We start from the raw sequence: 21,849 nt of genomic DNA, 5'->3' as shown, positions 1-21,849 counted from the left end.
ATCCACAGGTCCTGTGTATCTGTACTTTCTGGGCCCCGGGTCCCCCTACAGTGCGGGTGAGCCTGCTCAGCGGAGGCTGCACGCCGGCGGTGACAGGATCCTGACACAGAGGAAGCGAACGCCTGGCGCCCCTCAACGTAGCATGGTGGTGTAGTCGCCCATGGCAACCGGTCTCGGATATGGACTGTTTTGACTCCTCGGCTGAGATCCGGAGGATAACGTGTGCTGTTCAGTTTGTGAGTGAGTTCTTTTGGACATTAAATACATTTGCTTTGAACCTTACAGGGTCACTGCCTCATTACTTCACAGTGTGAACACCACCGCACTATAGGATGGACAAGAATTGCCGTATATTTATTGGTATAATATTAGAAACTGTGCATCTCCTGTCAGCGCTGCCCTGTGGCATCACTAGATAGCAGAGGAGTAAGGTGGTTGCAGGAAATGTAGTTTATAGTGGTCATATGGTCAACACTGAAAGACCACCTACCGTACTTCACACTGTGCACAGACACAATTATGGAGAAGCTGAAAAAAAATCACCAGTATCTGAAGCCTTAAATGGTTTACTTTAGAGGGGTTATTAAAGTACATACAGGGAATTTGACAAAAATAGTGGATTCTACGATAAACCCTGTAATTCAGTGAACAGAGTATTTGGATTCCCTGGGTCTGAAAAGTTTTAACTAAGCATGACTTTGATTAATGTCAACTAGAAGATAGGTAGGACAGATTGCGTATGAAGATCTGCCATATGGTGTCATACAGAGTCACGTGGAGTGTCCATGGCTGGTACGTATGGTGCTATATAGAGTCACATGAAGTGTCCATGACTGCACTGTATGGTGCCATATAGTATCACATGGAGTGTCCATGGCTGCTATTTATGGTGGCAGAGTCACATGGAGCGTTCATGACTGCAATGTATTGTGCCACACAGAGTCACGTGGAGTGTCCATGGCTGCAGCATATGGTGCCATACAGAGTCACGTGGAGAGTCCATGGCTGCAGCATATGGTGCCATACAGAGTCACGTGGAGTTTTCATGGCTGCACCATATGGTGCCATACAGAGTCACGTGAAGTGTCCATGGCTGCACTGTATGGTGACATACAGAGTCACATGTAGGGTCTATAGCTGCACTGTATGGCATGACGCAGTCACGTGAAGAGTCCATGGCTCAGCGTGTGGTGCCACAGTCACATGGAGTGTCAGTCGCTGCAACATATGGTGCCTTAGCGACTCCTACTGTTCCTTTGCACAAACCTGACAGTCCTAACCTTATACCTCCAGGTAATTGGTCCTTTCGCTGATAATGCACATGAGCTGTTTGGAGACTATGAGCCACATCCTGATCCTCAATACATTTCTACTCCCAGGTAGGAAGAGAAAAATTCTGAAAATATAAAGATTGTTGTAACATATAAATCTCATGATTCTAGGTACCATTGTTTTTATATTTTAATAGAAATATATATTGTAGGGTACAAAGGCAAAATAAATGAAACAAACAGTAAGCCGTTCTGTCCTGCACGGTATATGACGGCCACTGATATTCTTTGCTATGGTGCCCCTTTTTATGTGTGAGTTAGTCACTGGTAAGATTGGACTTCCACTAGAATGAAACATGCTGTTCTTGTAATATCAGTTCAGGTATTATTTTGTTCTTACATAAACCATTCATTGTTTGAATACTTATTCACTGCACGGCCATGTTGTGCTAAAGTCCACCATAAGTGACAACATTTCCCACTGGTGGGCTATATTACTGTTAGTTTTAAGCAGTCACTAACTTTTACGGGATATCAATACAACTGCAAATTCTGTCTTTCATGAAGTTATTAAGACACCAGTAACATCAGTGTTATCCATTCTGATTCTCAGAGATGGCATTGCGCAGCTTCCAATGAAGGTGAGCTTTGCTGCAGGATGCAGTGATGCAAAATGTAAGACGTACTCCTCCGAAGAGATTAAAGGATTGGTCGAGACTGTTGATGTAACCATTGTATGCCTTGGGACTGGTAGGTGCAGACAGTACAAAAAAAGTATATTTGATACAGGATAATTTTTTTAGAAAAATTCTATAAATGTATATTGTTTTTTTTTACCATGAGACTCACTTTTTAGCAAGAAAACATCTTGCTAAAAAGTGTGAGCATCTTATAGTCCTGAGTCAGCTTCCTGTGATCAAGGAGAATGCTGGTATAGCATCTATACTGATCACTTATCCACTGTTCACCCCTTCTACCCTACACTGATCTATGATATGTGCCAGGCAGGGGAGATAGCAACCAGGACTTGGTTCATTCGCAGAACTGTCACATCACTAAAGCTGCAAGGATGCTTCAAGTTCTGAGTAGCTGAAGGACCTTTCAGGTCATATGATCAGTCACGTGTCTGAAAGGAGTTTCAAAATGTAGCAGTGTTTACACAGTGTGCAGCAGAGATATGTGTGTGTTATTGTACCAGAGCTATGTGTGTGTGTGTTGGTATAGCAGAGCTGTGTGTGTTGATGTAGCATATGTTGGTGTAACTGAGCACAGTACAACCACATTTAGCTCTGCTGCATATGCACACACATAACTGCTACATACACACACACACACACACACAGCTCAGTTACACCAACAAACCATGACCAGACCACATATTACCACCAAATAGTGACCAATAATACCACATACAAGGAACAAATACCACCATGTATTACCACCACATAGTGACCGAACAATACCACATAGAAGGGACAAATACCACCACAACATAATCAGACAATACTACAATACTGATCATTATTAAAAAACCACAATGCTAATATTACCATAAGTACCATTATACTCAGGAGCTCTGTACATAGTATTCAGTGTTTAGTGTCAGTGTACAGGTAACACACTGACTCACCGGTGATGTCTCTAGTTGAAATCCTTCATCTTCACTTTTCTTCTTCATCCAGCACAGACTGCCATCAATTATTCCAGCCAGGACTCGTCTCTGTATAAAATAACACACAGTTATCTAGAGTACTGCTTCCAGAGCACATTCCCCACTTTTTCCCTTTCTTCTACACTACACAACTGAATACAGATGTCCACCATTAATATATTATTAGTTATTATGCAACTTACCATTCTAAATATAAATTGTAATCCAAAACTGTGCCCACTCCAACTCTGTACCTCCTGCTCCCCCCAATTCATTACATTGACATGCCCCCCCTGCCCCAATTCATTATGTCATGTCCTTTCTCTCTCCTACCCCTATCCTCTATTCCGTCAGGAACGGCGGAAAGCACTAAATAAAAATAAATAATAATAATAATCTTTATTTTTATATAGCGCTAACATATTCCGCAGCGCTTTACAGTTTGCACACATTATCATCATTGTCCCCGATGGGGCTCACAATCTAAATTCCCTATCAATATGTCTTTGGAAAGTGCGTTCGCCGCTCGGGGTCCACCGTGCAGTAGGTGTTACACCGCTGCTAGGTAATGATAGAGGAGCAATATGGCGGTATAATGCGCACGGGTTAGACTTCACACGAAGTGCGCAGAGCGGGCTCTGTTCACACACAGAGGCGCTGCAACATAAACATGCAAAAACGCTGAGCCTGTTAGTGTCACAGGCCTCAGGAAAATGCACACAAGGTATCTGGTCACAGGAGCAGGACCTAAGACAGAGGTGCTGCGTCCATCTAGACCTACCGTGTGTGTGGCGTCGCTGCTACGAGCGCCAAGAAGGACTGCAACTGCAGCGCGGCGTAGGAGACTGCCGCTCGACGACAAAGCTAGAAAGCACGCGCAATGTCGGACGCTAGCGTAGAGGTGAGGTGTGCACAGTGGCCTAAGACTTGCCACTGACTGGCGCTGACTGCTAAACTAATTCCCTATCCACATGCGTAATATCAGAGGGAAGGGGTTTTTATAATGAGTCAGTCACCAGAAACATACATCCGTCACCATTCACACATAGCAAGTATAGTCTATACTAGCGCATGGCGGAACGGCCATGCGCGCTTTTTATAGCCGTGCGGGAACTTCCAGAACTTCGAGATGGACCAATGAGATCTAGAACAGGACCTGGGCACATGACTCCCGATCTCCAATGGGAGATCGTCTCGTGAGCATGCCCAGTAGGAATACAGAGGGACTTAGTCTCTGGAACGGTCTGCTGCAAAGTAATCTTGGCAGTAGAAAGACAGCAGGAGACCGCAGAATGTGAGGCTCTGGATTCCTGCAGAGCAGACGCAGAAACCTGACAACTAACACTATTCTTCATCATTTGCCGTCACCCGCGTGTCACAGAATGGAGCTGCATGGCCATTTAGTTTTTAACAGCTGTGCAGCACTAGGAAGGCTTTCTGTGGCAAGATGTGCGTCTCCTATGGCAGTGCGCCGGCGCATGATATCTTGATACCCTGGGGCCCGGTGAGCAGAAGCACAAGGGGGCGGACTTCTGCTCGCTAGGCCCCATAAAGCAGTAAGGGCTGTAATGCCCTGATGGCGGTCCTGGTTACTGCTGTGACCAGCTCCTGAGGTACGCTGTGCCACTAATATTTCTCATGGTAAAGAAGTCTTGCCTCCATAGAGATTGAATGTTTTTTTTCTCTCCAGTTGGAGGGAGTGCCTTTTTGTCTTATGAGGTGGGTTTACATGAATGGTAGTAAAATATGTAGGGGCACTGACACAACTGGTCAGACTTAATCTGGACTCATGCAGTGGCAAGTAATACAATCTATTTCAATATTCCCATACACTATTAAACCCTCATGATGAACTCCTCTAACAGAGGAGGAAATGTGTTGGGAGGCTATACAATCCTTTTGAGTAAATTGTGAGCAGTTATATACTTGGGGACTGCCATTGTAAGGGAAGGAGCCATGCAGGGGCATGCCTCGGAGTTTTAAAGGAAAAAGGTAACTTCTCCTCTCCCCCTCCAACTACCATTGTTCCTTTCCTGCTCCAGTCTTGTGAACCTATGACACAAAGCACTACATTGGTGAGATCAAATCAATTTTTTACGATGAGCACTGGAAACATTGAGCACTAGCACTTTATGTATTGTCTTGGTTGTCTATGAGTTATTATTGGCTATATACTGTACATTTTATGGCAATAAAAATTATACTTTATTAATCTCCTTTGCCTTACTGAACTCTGCTTTACTTATTGGGAGGATTACAGAGGTCAGTTATACTTACTGTACCCTTGTTGTTTTTCTTTTCATGATTGGGCAGTGTCATACTGGGATGATAGTGTGAGCTCATTTATATTATGTGCATATGCTTATTGAGTGTGAGAACGAGAATACAATACCAAACATTGAAGTCAGGAGCAAAAATACATAGTCATTTTAAGTTAGTTTCTTAACATAGACAGCTTGCCTCTTTCTTTTTGCAAGGAATTTCTGAACTAAATTAGTAATTTTGATTAACTGGAAAAAAGAGAACAGTGGTAATAAAATGATTTCAGTATCTTCACTCTTGTCTCTTAGGTACATCTGTGGAGATGGAGAGCAATGACAGGGAGAATCTGTTACTCCCTGGTCTCCAGGCTACATTACTAAAAGATGCTGTTGCTTCAGGTAAATCATCATATACATTTGTACTTATTAAATTAGCAATGCATAGGTCCAGCGTCGGACTGGCCCACCGGAGAACCGGAGGATTCTCCGGTGGGCCCTGGCATCTGGTGGGCCCTGGCACCTGCTGGCATACAGGGCCAGCAGTTGCCTAGGGCCCCCGCTGCTCCAGGGGCCCCCAGCCAATGGTGTGTCGCACACCATGCAGCTGCTATGGGGGCCCCTGCCAGCGGAGCAGCAGCGGGTGTGAGGAGGCAGGAGCCCCTGTCCCCGCTGCTAAAGAGAAATGAATATTCACTGTGAAGCAGTGAATATCATTTCAGGTCTCCACCCCCAGAGGCCCCGCCCCCAGCCCAGTAAGCTGCTCTGCATCAGGGCCGGCGCCGCCCTCAGTCCTCTCTGCTCCTGACTCACAGCCAGTGCGCGATGACGTCACTACATCGCGCACCCGCTGTGTGTCTGGCAGAGGGGACAGCTCCTGACACTGAGGCCGGGATCAGCGTGGGAGCGAGGAGGAGAGGTGAGTATCGTGTTTTGTTTTGTTTTTTTTATATCTCTCTCACTCTCTCTATCTGTCTCTATCTATCTATCTCTCTTATATCTATCTATCTTTCTATCTCTATCTATTATCTATATCTATCTATCTCTATATCTATCTCTATCTATTATCTATATCTATCTATTTCTATCTCTATCTATCTATCTCTCTATCTTTATATCTATCTTTCTATCTCTACATCTATCTCTATATCTATCTATCTATCTATCTCTATATCTTTCTATTATGTCTATCTATCTATCTCTATATCTATCTATCTTACTCTATCTATCTCTATATCTATTATCTCTATATTTATTATCTATCTAGCTACCATCTATATCTATCTATCTTTATCTATATATATATCTCTATCTAATATCTATATCTATCTATCTATCTCTATACCTATCTATCTATTTATCTATCCATTATCTATCTCTATATCTTTTCTCTGTATCTATCTATCTCTATATCTATATATCTCGCTATCTATCGCTCTATCTCTATCTCTCTCTAGCTATCTATCTATATATCTATCTATCTCTATATCTATCTCTCTGTATATCTATCTATCGGTCTATCTATATCTTTCTATCTCTATATATATATATATCTATCTATCTATCTTTCTCTATCTATTTATCTCTATATCTTTTCTCTGTATCTATCTCTATATCTATATCTATCTATCTCTATATATATCTATTATCTCTATATCTATATCTATTTCTCTCTATATCTCTCTCTATATCTATCTATCTATTTATCTCTATCTCTATATCTATCTCTCTGTATATCTATCTATCTTTCTATCTCTATATCTATCTCTATATCTATCTATCTTTATCTATCTATCTATCTATTTATCTCTATCTATTATCTATATCTATCTCTATCTATCGCTCTATCTCTATATCTATCTTTCTATCTCTATCTATCTCTATATCTATCTTGCTATCTATCTCTATCTATATCTATATCTATCTATTATGTCTATCTATCTAGCTATCTCTATTATCTATATCTACCTATCTCTATATCTTTCTATCTTACTCTATCTCTATATCTATCTGTTATCTCTATATTTATTATCTATCTTTATCTATCTCTATATATTATCTATATCTATCTCTCTATCTATTTATCGATCTCTGTATCTATCTCTCTCTATATCTATCTCTCTCTATCTACCGCTCTCTCTATCTCTATCTATCTTTATATCTATATCTATCTATCTATATCTATCCATTATCTACTTTCTATCCATTATCTACTATCTATCTCTATATCTATCTATTTCTACATCTATCTTTCTATCTATATCTATCTAACTCTATATCTATATATCTATATAGCATTATACCCTATGAGGGGGTGCATTATTCCCTATGAGGGGGGCAGTATTATACCCTATGAGGGGGGCAGTATTATACCCTATGAGGGGGGCAGTATTATACCCTATGAGGGGGGCAGTATTATACCCTATGAGGGGGTGCATTATACCCTATGAGGGGGTGCATTATTCCCTATGAGGGGGTGCATTATTCCCTATGAGGGGGGCAGTATTATACCCTATGAGGGGGGCAGTATTATACCCTATGAGGGGGGCAGTATTATACCCTATGAGGGGGTGCATTATTCCCTATGAGGGGGGCAGTATTATACCCTATGAGGGGGGCAGTATTATACCCTATGAGGGGGTGCATTATACCCTATGAGGGGGTGCATTATTCCCTATGAGGGGGGCAGTATTATACCCTATGAGGGGGGCAGTATTATATTCTATGAGATGGCTGCATTATATTCTATGAGATGGCTGCATTATACTATGTGAGGGGGCTGCTTTATATTCTATGAGGGGGCTACCCCAACTCCTGCTACATAATTAAGACATGTACAACCTTATATTATACCCGGATATTAGCGTGTTTTACCGCATAATTGGTGGTCTGGTATTTAACTCTATGCAGCTACATAGTGGGCCCCAAGAATGATTTTCTCTGGTGGGCCCAAGGTGTTCCAGTCCGACGCTGCATAGGTCACACAGAATGAAATCGTGCAATAGCCTCTATACGGAAAATAGTTGAATACAGTAAATAGACGGTGAATGGAAGAAAACCTGGTAAAGCATGAAGTAACTTCAGCTGATGGCTATTATTCCCAGGTCTACTATAAATCAGCATGCTTGATTATTTTAATGGAGACATGAGAATAAGTCACTACCACATAGCTTTCATGTGGACAAAACATCGAACCATATGGACATCAAGAATCGTTTTATGCTCTCCTAACATCTGCTGTTGGAGGAGAGTCAGGAAACGCCAATGCACATTTGATGATCAGCTGATACTACTATAATCGAGAGTTTTGTCTTATTGGATGCTGCTGGTTTAGACATACAGTGGGGAAAAAAAGTATTTAGTCAGTCAGCAATAGTGCAAGTTCCACCACTTAAAAAGATGAGAGGCGTCTGTAATTTACATCATAGGTAGACCTCAACTATGGGAGACAAACTGAGAAAAAAAAATCCAGAAAATCACATTGTCTGTTTTTTTTTCATTTTATTTGCATATTATGGTGGAAAATAAGTATTTGGTCAGAAACAAGCAATCAAGATTTCTGGCTCTCACAGACCTGTAACTTCTTCTTTAAGAGTCTCCTCTTTCCTCCACTCATTACCTGTAGTAATGGCACCTGTTTAAACTTGTTATCAGTATAAAAAGACACCTGTGCACACCCTCAAACAGTCTGACTCCAAACTCCACTATGGTGAAGACCAAAGAGCTGTCAAAGGACACCAGAAACAAAATTGTAGCCCTGCACCAGGCTGGGAAGACTGAATCTGCAATAGCCAACCAGCTTGGAGTGAAGAAATCAACTGTGGGAGCAATAATTAGAAAATGGAAGACATACAAGACCACTGATAATCTCCCTCGATCTGGTGCTCCACGCAAAATCCCACCCCGTGGGGTCAGAATGATCACAAGAACGGTGAGCAAAAATCCCAGAACCACGCGGGGGGACCTAGTGAATGAACTGCAGAGAGCTGGGACCAATGTAACAAGGCCTACCATAAGTAACACACTACGCCACCATGGACTCAGATCCTGCAGTGCCAGACGTGTCCCACTGCTTAAGCCTGTGCATGTCCGGGCCCGTCTGAAGTTTGCTAGAGAGCATTTGGATGATCCAGAGGAGTTTTGGGACAATGTCCTATGGTCTGATGAAACCAAACTGGAACTGTTTGGTAGAAACACAACTTGTCGTGTTTGGAGGAAAAAGAATACTGAGTTGCATCCATCAAACACCATACCTACTGTAAAGCATGGTGGTGGAAACATCATGCTTTGGGGCTGTTTCTCTGCAAAGGGGCCAGGACGACTGATCCGGGTACATGAAAGAATGAATGGGGCCATGTATCGTGAGATTTTGAGTGCAAACCTCCTTCCATCAGCAAGGGCATTGAAGATGAAACGTGGCTGGGTCTTTCAACATGACAATGATCCAAAGCACACCGCCAGGGCAACGAAGGAGTGGCTTCGTAAGAAGCATTTCAAGGTCCTGGAGTGGCCTAGCTAGTGTCCAGATCTCAACCCTATAGAAAACCTTTGGAGGGAGTTGAAAGTCCGTGTTGCCAAGCGAAAAGCCAAAAACATCACTGCTCTAGAGGAGATCTGCATGGAGGAATGGGCCAACATACCAACAACAGTGTGTGGCAACCTTGTAAAGACTTACAGAAAACGTTTGACCTCTGTCATTGCCAACAAAGGATATATCACAAAGTATTGAGATGAAATTTTGTTTCTGACCAAATACTTATTTTCCACCATAATATGCAAATAAAATGAAAAAAAGCAGACAATGTGATTTTCTGGATTTTTTTTTCTCAGTTTGTCTCCCATAGTGGAGGTCTACCTATGATGTAAATTACAGACGCCTCTCATCTTTTTAAGTGGTGGAACTTGCACTATTGCTGACTGACTAAATACTTTTTTTCCCCACTGTACCTCTTGTAGTATGGTGCTCTGCCCTACTGAAAATGTCCAGCTGCCATAAAGAGAAGAACTTGGTTGGCCACATTGATTAGCTAAAGGAAACCTGTCAGATGATACATGCTGCCTAAACCACGGGCAGCTTGTGTCAGCCACTGGCTGTATGACCACAGCCATGTATGTTTGTCTCTGAGACGCTGCGGCATTTCAGACAGCACCATGGAGGAAGTCCTCCCTTGACCTATAGCGGGACAGGATCACAGAGAGGTTAAAAGGTCCCTCCCCCCTCCACCCTCCAGTGGTTTTCCTGTCCCAAAGGGGACGGTCGAAGGAGAGGTTGCTCCAGGAGGAGTGAAGATAGAAGGTGAACGTTTGACGGGGCCCAGGGGGATCAGGCGGCTTGGCCAAACCTTCCCCCTGTCAAGCAGCCCGGGGCTGAAACCCTCCTAGGGGGGTCCCTCAGCCACAGAGACCAGGGTGCAGACGAGGCTCCTGGGTAGAACCGCTTCCTCCCACAGTGGAGGCTCTCGGCTCCGACACCGGCCTGCAAGCCACTGCTACTTACGGAAATTGGGTGGAGAAGAAGGCGTCACTCCTCCGATGATGCCAGAGCAGGTCAGCGTGCGTTCCACTGTAGAACGCAGTTGTGCAGAACGAGACAGGCAACAGGCGAGTTTCCTGGATCTCGTGTGGTACAGGAGAGGAAATCATTGGCAGTAATGCAGCATACCTGACGGGACTCCGCTTCCCTCCATGGTGGGCTCTCGGCGTTACCAGCTCCCCCTGTTTTCTAGCAGGTATGGAGCCAGCACAGGTAAGTGCATGGTGGAATGCTGTTGATGGCCTAGGTCTGTGGACGGATGCTAGTCTCATGCCTTTGTGCCGAAAGCTGCTCAGGTGATGAAGTATTTGTTCACATATATGCAGCTAAGCCTTGGACCTCTAGGCTATAATAAGGCCATATGTCCAGGTTACATCTCATGGTTTGACTTAACTACTCCATCCATAGGAGGACACAGGGAGTTAATGCAGCACAGTGTCTCCATGAAGGCCCTCCAGCTGCAGCTCAGTAATTAGCTCCTTTGGGTGACAAATGAGATGTTACGTTCAGAATGGCAGCTCATGGCCCTAGCCGTAGAGCCACAGAGGGAAAGGAAATCACACCACTCAACAGGATTGAGACCAATGGCTGGGTCTACGGATTATATTGAGCCTCTATGCTTCAGATTGCATTATAGCGCTTCTATGCTTTATATTGTGGGCCTCTGTGCATCATATTGCATCAGACTGCCTCTATGCATTACATTGAGTGTTTCTGTGCAACTATAGCTTCTATGCAATATATTGGGTGCCTCTATGCTTCATATCGCATTAGAGTGCTTCTATGTTTTATATTGAGGGCCTCTGTGCGGCATACTGCATCATGGTGCCTTTATGCATGGCACTGAGTATCTCTATGCATCATGTTGCTTCTATGCATTGAGTGCCTCTATGCTTCATATTACATTATAGTGCTTCTATGCTTTATATTGAGTGCCTCCGGACATCATATTGCATCATACTGCCTCTACGCATTACATTGAGTGTCTCTGTGCACCATATTGCCTCTATGCATTACATTGAGTGTTTCTCTACAACATATAGCTTCTATGCATTATATTGGGTGCCTCTATGCTTCATATCGCATTAGAGTGCTTCTATGTTTTATATTGAGGGCCTCTGTGCATCATATTGCATCAGGGTGCCTCTATGCATGGCACTGAGTATCTCTATGCATCAGGTTGCTTCTATGCATTGAGTGCCTCTATGCTTCATATTGCATTATAGTGCTTTTATGCTTTATATGGAAGTGTCTCTGTGCATATCATTTCATCATAGCATCACATTGAGTATCTCTATGCATCATATTGCCTCTCTGCGCTATATTGAGTGCCTCTACGCGTCATATTGCATTATAGTGCTTCTATGCTTTTTATTGAGTGCCTCTATGGATCATATTGCTTCAGGATGCCTCTGCATCGTATTACATCATAGTGCATCATATTGCATCCATAGTGTCCGGGGCATCAGATGGCATCATAATGCCTCTGTACATAATATTACATCATAGTACCTCTATGCATTTTATGGAGTGCATCACGTTGCACCAGATTGCATCATAGTACCTCTATGTCATAGTGCCTTTGTGCATCATATTGCATCATATTGCATCATAGTGCATCATAATACCTATGCATGTCATATTGCATCATAGTGCCTCTAGGAATTATATTGAGTGCATCAGGTTGCACCATATGGCATAGTGCTTTATAGTGCCTCTGCATATTGAACCATAGTACTTCACAGTAACTCGACATCATATTGCATCATAGTGTTTCACAGCAACGCTGCATCATATCGCATTATAGTGCATCATATTGCCTTTAGGCATCATATTGCATCATAGTGCTTCATAGGCCTCTGTGCATATTGCATCATACTGCTTCACATTGCCCGCATCATATTGCTTCATATTGCTTCATATTGGAACATAGTACCTTTATGCATCATATTGCATCAGTGTTTCAGAGTGCCTTCGTGCATCATAGCGCTTCATAAGTGCCTTTTTGCTTCATATGGCATCATAGTGCTTCATAGCGTCTCTATACATCATATCGCGTCATAATGCTTTGGTGCATCATATGTCATCATAGTGCTTTGGTGCCCCTGTGCCTCAGGGTGTATCATTATTGTTTCATAAGGCTTCATAGTACATCATGGTGCCTCATAGCACTTCGGACGTTGTGGCTTTCTGCCGCTGGCTGTGGGCCACTGGCTTAGACCATCTGACTTGGGCCTTGTGGTGTGGCCGCACCCTGTATTGTTGGTCTACCACTTCACGTTTTGTCTCAGGCCCAGAGTCCTTCAGTTTGGACCGAGATCCAACTTCTGTTGCTTCATTCTTGGCATCCGAGCTTAGCCAAAAAAAAAAAACACCTACGCTTGAATTGGCCTAGTAAAATAGCATTTCTTCCGTCTGGAACAGAACTCTCAAGGAGCTAATGCCTTGAGTGCTAAGGGCAAGTCTCTTTCGTAATTAGCTTTAAAGGGAGATGTACATCTTTGGGTTCATCCTACAAAGGACATACTACGGTCCTGGGAGCAGTAAATCCCATGAGGTGGAAGGAAAGAATCTTTCCCAGCTCCACATACGGCAATCAGACTAGTTGCCTTGATCAACATCCAGTAGACAGATTTTTGTCACATAAGTCTGTTGAATTATGTTTACCAGGGACTGCATCACTGCCTTTGTAAAAACAAAAGAGAACATTCAGCTCACCCGCGAGATATAATTCCAAGCACAAGAAGGAGCACGGCTTCCTCACTGCTGCACAGCGTCCCAGGCAGTAGGGAAAATAGAAGTGGATCCAGCTCAATCACAAGGCTTATTTAAAAATTAAAAAAATTGTATTGGATGATCCTTAAAAAATTCAAAATGATGAAACAGACATCTCAGATGTCACAGCAATGACAGGGGGTGGTGTGTAATGAGACCATATGCGTTTCGAGCAACACGGCTCTTGAACATTGTTTTTTCATTACCTTGTGGCGAAACAGCAGCACTGCGTCAGGTGGCAGAGGATACCACACACACTGTCCTTACAGCAGACAGGGCTCCTGAGATAAAGAATCTGTAACCTGGACGCTTAGAGTTGAGAACCCATAGTCCCATTGCCTCACAGTAGGTAATCCCCCTCTGTGATGGGGAGAAAACTACTCTATCTAGCTATAGGGTATGGTTACTCCCACCATGGCAGTCTGGGTGTATAAATATCACTGAGAAAATTGCATTTAGGCTACTCGTGTATATATGTGTTTATATATAGATAAGTTGACTTATATATAATGTCTGGACTAATGACTCGTATAGAGGCAGTTCGAAATGATCTCTCGTATCACAGGTTTTTTACCAACAACCCCCCCCACCAACACCACTTTCATCGATTCCAGAGTCCAGACACCCTGTGTCTAACATACTGTAGGTAAAACAGGCGTGATCCACGTTTCCCTTTCAGTGCTTCTAATAAGAAGCCCTATGTTGGTAATGGCAGGAGATATTACCTGCCAGATAGCATATTTCCTTAGTTTCAATAATAATCAACCCTTACTTGGGGGTTTAGACATCAAAGGGTTTGGAATAGACGTGATCTCCTGGATGAGTAGTGTACGTGCATCCCAATGCTCTGCCCATTATCCATGTACTAACTGTTATTGGTTTGATCTTCCCGCAGTCCAGGGTCTCTGTCTTGCAGGTTTCCTTGTACTTTGGTAAGCTGATCTCTAACCAGGGTTTAACCTGAGCCCAGGAGGACCAACGAAGGAACAGTCTTTTATCGTTAACCACATGCAGCGGATTACTGGTCTGTACAGTCCTCATGGTGTTGTGGCTGTGGCTATCACCATACTTTGCTGGGCAATAAGGTTTTTAAACCTATTCTGTGGCTGCGGGGTTTTATAAGTATCTATCACAACAACTATAATTCACGGCTGTTCGTTATTGGTATTGGGGTACGGCGGGTATAATAATAATAATAATAATAATAATAATCTTTATTTATATAGCGCCAACATATTCCGCAGCGCTTTACAGTTTAACAGTTTCAAAACACAAGTCATAAATAACAACACTAACAATACAATAATTAAAGCAAAATAAGACGAAATAAGACGACCCTGCTCGTGAGAGCGTACAATCTACAATGAGGTGAGGGAGATACAGAGTACAGGTGTGTATTTACAATGGTGTATTTACAATGAAGGTCCAGCCATCTTGCAGGAGTGACGGATGGATGGAGATAGTGAATGGGCTACGCACGCACACTTACACAGAGAATGACTTTGATTAGTGAATGTGATAGGCCGCTCTGAACAGGTGTGTTTTGAGGGAGCGCCTAAAACTATGCAAATTGTGGATAGTCCTGATTTCTTGGGGTAGAGCATTCCAGAGGATAGGAGCAGCACGGGAGAAGTCTTGGAGTCGGGAGTGGGAGGTACGGATTAGTGCAGAGGTTAGTCGAAAGTCGTTTGCAGAGCGCAGCGATCGGCTAGGCCGATAGAAATGAGAGAAGAGATGTAAGGGGGTGCCGCACTGTGGAGAGCTTTGTGGGTGAGAACAAGTACTTTGAATTGGATCCTATAATGAATGGGCAGCCAATGTAAGGACTGGCGAAGAGCGGACGCGTCCGAGTACCGATTACCCAGATGGACGATCCTGGCTGCTGCATTGAGTATGGACTGGAGAGGGGATAGTCGAGTGACGGGGAGGCCAATTAATAGAGCGTTGCAGTAATCCAGGCGAGAGTGGATCAATGCAACAGTGAGGGTTTTTGTTGTTTCCATAGTGAGAAAAGGGCGGATTCTAGAGATGTTCTTTAGGTGTAAGCGGCAAGAGCGGGCAAGAGATTGTATATGGGATGTAAAGGAGAGATTGGTGTCAAACATAACACCCAGACAGCGCACCTGCTGCCGGGGTGTTATTGTGGTACCACCCACGGAGAAGGAAATGTCAGATTTAGGGAGGTTAGTAGACGGCGGGAGCAGAAGAGTATGTTTCACTCTCTGTTTCTGCTGCATACCTTGTTTACCACATTCATACTGAAATTGGCCATTATAGACATAGATCAGACACTCACTACGGTGTTTATCTTTGTGCTTTTCTTTAGATATCTATATTTCTTTGATCTTGCAGATCATTTCTATATCTGGCCTGGTTCTTGCCTGGGACTTTGGTCCTTGGGTTTCTGTACCCACCCTGGGATCTTTCCTTTGGTATTCTCCATGGTGCTGTCCGGAGGGACGAAATGGAAATAGGGAATTAGACCTACCGGTAATTCTGTTTCCAGTAGTCCCTCAGAACAGCACCCTTAATTCCCTCCCTTATGTTTGTCTTTAGGCTTGCACGGGATCAATCTTCCGGCAGATTGTTCGTCCGTCAGGTCGCCATGGCTCCAGACTAAGATGAAGCTGTTAAATGGTCTCTTATAGATGCGTTTGTAAGGGCACATTTAGACCATTTCCATCCATCCTCGGTGGTACTTTGAAAAAACACTGGAGGGTGGAGGGACCTTTTAACCTCTCTGTGATCCTGTCCCGCTATAGGTCAAGGGAGGACTTCCTCCATGGTGCTGTCCTGAGGGACTACTGGAAACAGAATTACCGGTAGGTCTAATTTCCTTTTTTAATTGCTGGGTACTGAGCCACGGTATTGACTAGCTGGTGGCATGTCTCTACCTTCCGACACTAAATGGCAAGCCCCTGCCTTTACACGCACGCAAGCAAAGGCTTTCTAGTTATGGTCAGCGGGTGGGAACTCGCTGCTCAGTGATCCAGTTTTTTGGACCACTTCAGTATTCACTTTCTGTCCCACTTACACAACAATTGTGCTCAAACTGGTCGTATCTAGTGATGAGCAAGTATACTCTTTGCTCGGGGTTTCCGAGCATGCTTGGGTGGTCTCCCGAGTATTTGAAAGTGCTCAGAGATTTAGTTTCTGTCGCCGCAGCTGCATGATTTACGGCTACTTGACAGCCTGAATACATGTGAGGAATGCCTGTTTGTTAGGAAATCCCCCCATGTATTCAGGCTGTCAAAGTAGCCGCATATCATGCAGCCGTTTTTTATATCTGTAGTGTATCTTTTTATACATCAACAGTTTAAGGCCGGGGTCAGTCATGTTCCATAATTGAGACCATAACTGGCTCTGCGTACATGTCTACATAGCGGATGAGCGCAGGGGCTGTTTATATGTATTAGTCTAGGCCATATATTTGACCATAATAGTGCATACTGTGTGGTTTTTTTCCACAAATACCTATGGTCAATGTGGAAAATCAGCCAAGTGCACTGGAACACCGGCTATAACGCCTATGTGTTCTATGAATGATGCACTGAGATATCCCACATCTGTATAGCGCTCGTCTGAGCAAGCCCTTACATGTACTTGATCAAATACAGTTTCCTGTGTTAATATTTGCAATCTATTGTTAAAAATAAGATGCAGTAAGTATGATACGTATATTGTATCGGATCTAATTTTTTTTTTCCACACCTATAGGCGAGTGTCGTCCAAAAGACAGACTAGTACATGCTGCATTCATTTTTTTTCTACACGGACACTCATTCTGTCATAAAACTATCATCTGAACAGCTAGTGTATATTGAATAACCTTGATCTGTGTGCTATCCACTGACAGCACACCTACAGTGGCATGTAAAAGTTTGCGCACCCCTGGTCAAAATTACTATTGTGAACAGTTAAGCAAGTTGAAGATGAAATGATCTATAAAAGGCCTAAAGTTAGAGATGACTCATATACTTTGTATTTTAGGCAAAGTATGTTGTCATTTTTTACATTTTAAACTACAAAATCGAAAATGGGCCGATACAAAATTTTGGGCACCCTTGGAGAATTGTGTACTCCGATAGCTTTGACGAATGTTTCAGACAGGCCTGTTAGGGTTATGGCTTGTTCACTATCATCCTTAGGAAAGATCAGGTGATGAAAGTTTTGTAGCTCTGTAAAGATCCACCCTCCTCTAACCTTTTGCCAAAAAAGTGCATGTGTTAGTTCTTCTAAGAAGCTGCCTAGCATTCTGAAAATGAAAATGGAGGAGGTCCACAAAGCAGGAGAAGGATATAAGAAGAGAGCAAAGTATTTTCAAGTTGTGCTTTCCTCAGTTCGAAATGTAATTAAGAAATGGCAATAAACGGGAACAGTGGAAGTCAAGATAAGGTGTGGAAGACCAAGCAAAATTTCAGCTGCTTGTAGCTGCTTGTAGGATTGATAGCGAGGCAAATCAGAACCTCACTTGACTGCAAACAATCTACGGAAAGATTTAGCAGACTTTGGAGTTGTGGTACATTGTTCTACTGTTCAGTGACACCTGAACAAATATGGCCTTCATGGAAGAGTCATCAGAAGAAAACTTCTCCTGCTTCCTCACCATAAAATTCAGCATCAGAGGTATGCAAAAGAACATATAAACAAGATTGATGCTTTTTGGAAACAAGTCCTGTAGACCAATGAGGTTGAAATAGAACTCTATGGTTGCTGTGATCAAAAGCATGTGTGGAGAAAAAAGGGCCCAAAATTTAAGAAAAAAAACATCTTGCAAACAATTAAGAATGATTGATGAATCATGCTCCGGGGTTGTGTTGCAGCCACAGGTTGAGGGAAGAAAGGATTCAATGAAATTTCAACAAATTCTTAATGCAATCATAACACCATCTGTAAAAAATCTGAAGTTGAAAAGAAGATGGCTTCTACAAATGGATAATGATCCTAAACACGCATCAAAATCAACAATAGACTACCTCAAAAGGTGCAAGCTGAGGGTTATACAATGATCTCACAGTCCCCTGATCTGAACATCGTTGAAAATCTGTGGCTAGATCTCAAAATAGCAGTGCATGCAAGATGACCCAGGAATCTCAGAGAACTGGAAGAATTTTTCAAGGAAAAATAAATGAAAATTCAAAAAGTGTTTAAAAGCTGTGATACTTGTAACAGGGGTGCTACTAGGTACTAACCATGTATGGTGCCCAAACTTTTGCATTAGCCCATTTTCCTTTTTGTAATTTTTCAAGAACGTGTGTGTATGTATGTATGTATATATATATATATATATATATATATATATATATATATATATATATGTGTGTGTGTGTGTGTGTGTGTGTGTATATATATATATATATATATATATATATATATATATATATATATAGAGAGAGAGAGAAATTCAGAAAAAAGAGGCAGCATTCCAGTATTTTCAAAAATACAAAAGGGACTTTAATAGCCCTGGTTGCCATGCCACCAGGGCTATTAAAGTCCCTTTTGTATTTTTGAAAATACTGGAGTGCTGCCTCTTTTTTTCTGAATTTATATCCTTTTGCACAGAGGGGACTCCTTGCTGAGAGGCCCTGCACCCATAGTACTTTTACACTAATATTGTGTGCTGTTCCAATTTTTTGCTCTGTATATAGATATAGATTTTTTTTTTTGCTTAAAATGCAAAGGAAATGTGTCTTCTTTAATTTTAGGCCTTTTAGAGACCATTTCATCTTTAACTTGCTTAACTGTTCTCAATAATAGTAATTCTGACCAAGGTTGCTCAAACTTTTGCTTACCACTGTACATATAATTTGCTCGTCTGATCGAGCCATTATACAAAAAAAATCCAAATAGACCAGTTAATGTAGCCATTGTCTTATAATTTATCATTATTAACTCTCAATATACATTATAAAGACCATAAAGCTTCTTAAAGGCTTTGTCTGCATTTAGTTGAGATATATATGAACAGTCATGAGATTGGCAGTGGGGTTTTCATCCCTTATTCCTATCTATTCCTATTCCATGACTACATTAGCTGAATCTTTTTGGTGTTCCCATTTTCTTTGTATTGATCTGCTATTAGGCTGGCATTGGGAATGAATAGTGAAGAGCACTGTTGGTTAGTTTAGTATTGACATCATGGTAGCTGGTGTCCATGTTTTAATGTGTATATTCAGTTGTCAGTGAATTTATTGCTCTTGTACAACCTCCCAGCGGCAGGCCGTCCTCTTGCTGTTTAATGCCGGACCTCTGGATGTTTCCTGGGCTCAGAACAGTGCCGGTGTCCATGCTATCTTAGAGTGTTTCTTCCCTGCCCAAGCTGCCGGGACTGCAATTGCTAAAGTCTTAACTGGAGCAGAAGGCGCCAATCCAGGTGGCAGACTTCCAGCCACATGGCCAGCAGGGATGGACCAAGTATGTATCAAATGGATGCCTTTCAGTAGCGTTAGGACTAGAAGGTAAAAGTGCCTAAATGTTTCCTCTCTATTTAAGGTGTCAGCAATGGAAAATTACACCATGTATGGTCGGACATACCGCTATTATGGGAATCAGATCCCTCTTTACCCATTTGGGTATGGGCTTTCCTATACTACATTTCAGTACAGCGATTTGGTGGTCACCCCAATCCTTAAGCTTTGTGAAACCCTTGATTTATCTGTACAGGTGAAAAATTCAGGATTAAGGTCCGGAGATGAGGTGAGAATAAAACAACCTTCATCATTTATTTCTTAAAACACAGATTTATATAATCAGGAGCAATAGGTTTAGCACAATGTGCGTATCTTGTAACCCGATTGCTAAGTAACACATAGATAAAAAAAAATATAGTGAAAAGCATTCAAAATGGAGTAGAGAATTGAGAACAGTTATGAAAAGCTACTGAGTGAAACAGAAAGTCTGACTGCACAGAAGTGTCCCAGCCACGAGAGCACGGTACGGGAACTGAATTTACACTTGCCCAAAGTGCTCAGATTTGTGTAAAGAACTCTCATGGCCATATTGGCCCTTTGATACTGATGAAAACATGACATGGGGTGAAGAAATCTGTTTTGTGGTTCTTGTGTGATCAACGTTTGAAGTTTTCTAATAATCATAGCTTCGTGCATTGGGGCAGGACTGTGGTTAGGGTCTTCGGCTCTGCCACGGCCCAGGGGGAAGATAAAGATAACAGGACCAGCAGAGGGTCGTGACATACATATTAGTACACCTTTACAAATTCCTTATGAGACCTAAAATAGTAGGAAATATTAAATGCCAAGACTTAGATGATATTCTAGAACGTTGACGATTCTAGGGAGTGGAAATGGTGTTGACGCTATCCACAATAATGTCTATAGAACATAAGCAGACAGATGCATTACGCAGGACCTTGAAGGCTGCCTAACTTCTACATCTTTTCTCCAGGTAATACAAGTGTACATGAGCTGGTCCAATGCATCTGTGCCAGTTCCCCACTGGCAGTTAGTAGGTGTTCAACGAGTAACAATTCCGCAGAATGGTTCTGTTAAGTTTTCTTGGTCAGTTTTGCCTCGACAGCGAGCTATTTGGACAAATTACTGGATTCTTGAACCAGGAAAATTCAGCCTTTATGTCGGAGGCCAGCAACCTTTTCAAGTCACAAAAGTTCCATCCAATGTTTTGCAGGCTAGCTTCACAGTCCAGGGAGAAGCTCGCCCTTTAAATACCTGCTGATTGCTCTTTTACTCCTTTTACAGATGGCGATATCTTAAAAGAAATACCGATACTACTTAATTTCATTGTGTTGAAGCTAATTGAGAAATAAAAAAGGTGTCTTTTGGTGTGATTTCGTCAATTTTTTTAATTCTATTTTTTGTAAAAAAATAAAACCTTTTGTAAAAATGTTTTGTTATAGCTTAAAAAATTGTCACATTAACATGCAGAAGATGCATTGTGGCCACACTGGTTAATGCACAACAAGACACAACAAGATAAAGAAGTTTTAATAGTGTAAAGTGTGAGCAAATGTTAAATTATTTTTGATAATATTGTCCAGCATGGAAAGTTTGGAGTACAGATGCTGGCAGTGGGAGGGTCAACACTTGTGTCTCCCTAGCTCTGGGGACAAACATGCTTGCTGCAGGAGATTGTCCTGATAAGCAGGACACACAGAGGAGGAGGCGGGTGCTGACACTTTCACTGCCAGCATCAGTACTCCACATGAGTACGTTCTGATATCAGTGCCAGCTGAAGGCAGGCAAACAGACTGGGGAAAAGCAGGGGTTTGGAAGCCACTTGCATGCAATTTTTTCCAGGAATGAAGACAAAATCCCTAATAAAATTATTTGAAAAGTGTTATACACTTTCCAGACTGCACAAAATTATTTTAAAAAATAGTTATTC

General features: G+C 42.4%; 1 protein-coding gene across 1 annotated transcript in view; it reads left to right on the top strand.

Moving 5' to 3' along the window:
* Nucleotides 1-21,292, top strand: part of LOC141075672 (uncharacterized) — an 89,473-nt gene extending 68,181 nt beyond the window's left edge. The window contains exons 10-16 of the mRNA XM_073562775.1: nucleotides 1,294-1,379; nucleotides 1,885-2,021; nucleotides 5,493-5,582; nucleotides 5,818-5,825; nucleotides 19,702-19,902; nucleotides 19,981-20,184; nucleotides 20,893-21,292. Coding sequence (XP_073418876.1) covers nucleotides 1,294-1,379; nucleotides 1,885-2,021; nucleotides 5,493-5,582; nucleotides 5,818-5,825; nucleotides 19,702-19,902; nucleotides 19,981-20,184; nucleotides 20,893-21,180 — 1,014 coding nt within the window. The 3' untranslated portion in view covers nucleotides 21,181-21,292. The remainder of the gene's footprint in view (nucleotides 1-1,293; nucleotides 1,380-1,884; nucleotides 2,022-5,492; nucleotides 5,583-5,817; nucleotides 5,826-19,701; nucleotides 19,903-19,980; nucleotides 20,185-20,892) is intronic.
* Nucleotides 21,293-21,849: the final 557 nt, after the last annotated feature.

This window comes from Dendrobates tinctorius, unplaced genomic scaffold (assembly GCF_039654945.1).
Source record: "Dendrobates tinctorius isolate UK_male_01 unplaced genomic scaffold, ASM3965494v1 ptg000015l, whole genome shotgun sequence".
Taxonomy (NCBI): domain Eukaryota; kingdom Metazoa; phylum Chordata; class Amphibia; order Anura; family Dendrobatidae; genus Dendrobates; species Dendrobates tinctorius.
Note: the sequence above shows the minus strand (reverse complement) of the source record. Positions and strands in the feature narration are given on the sequence as shown.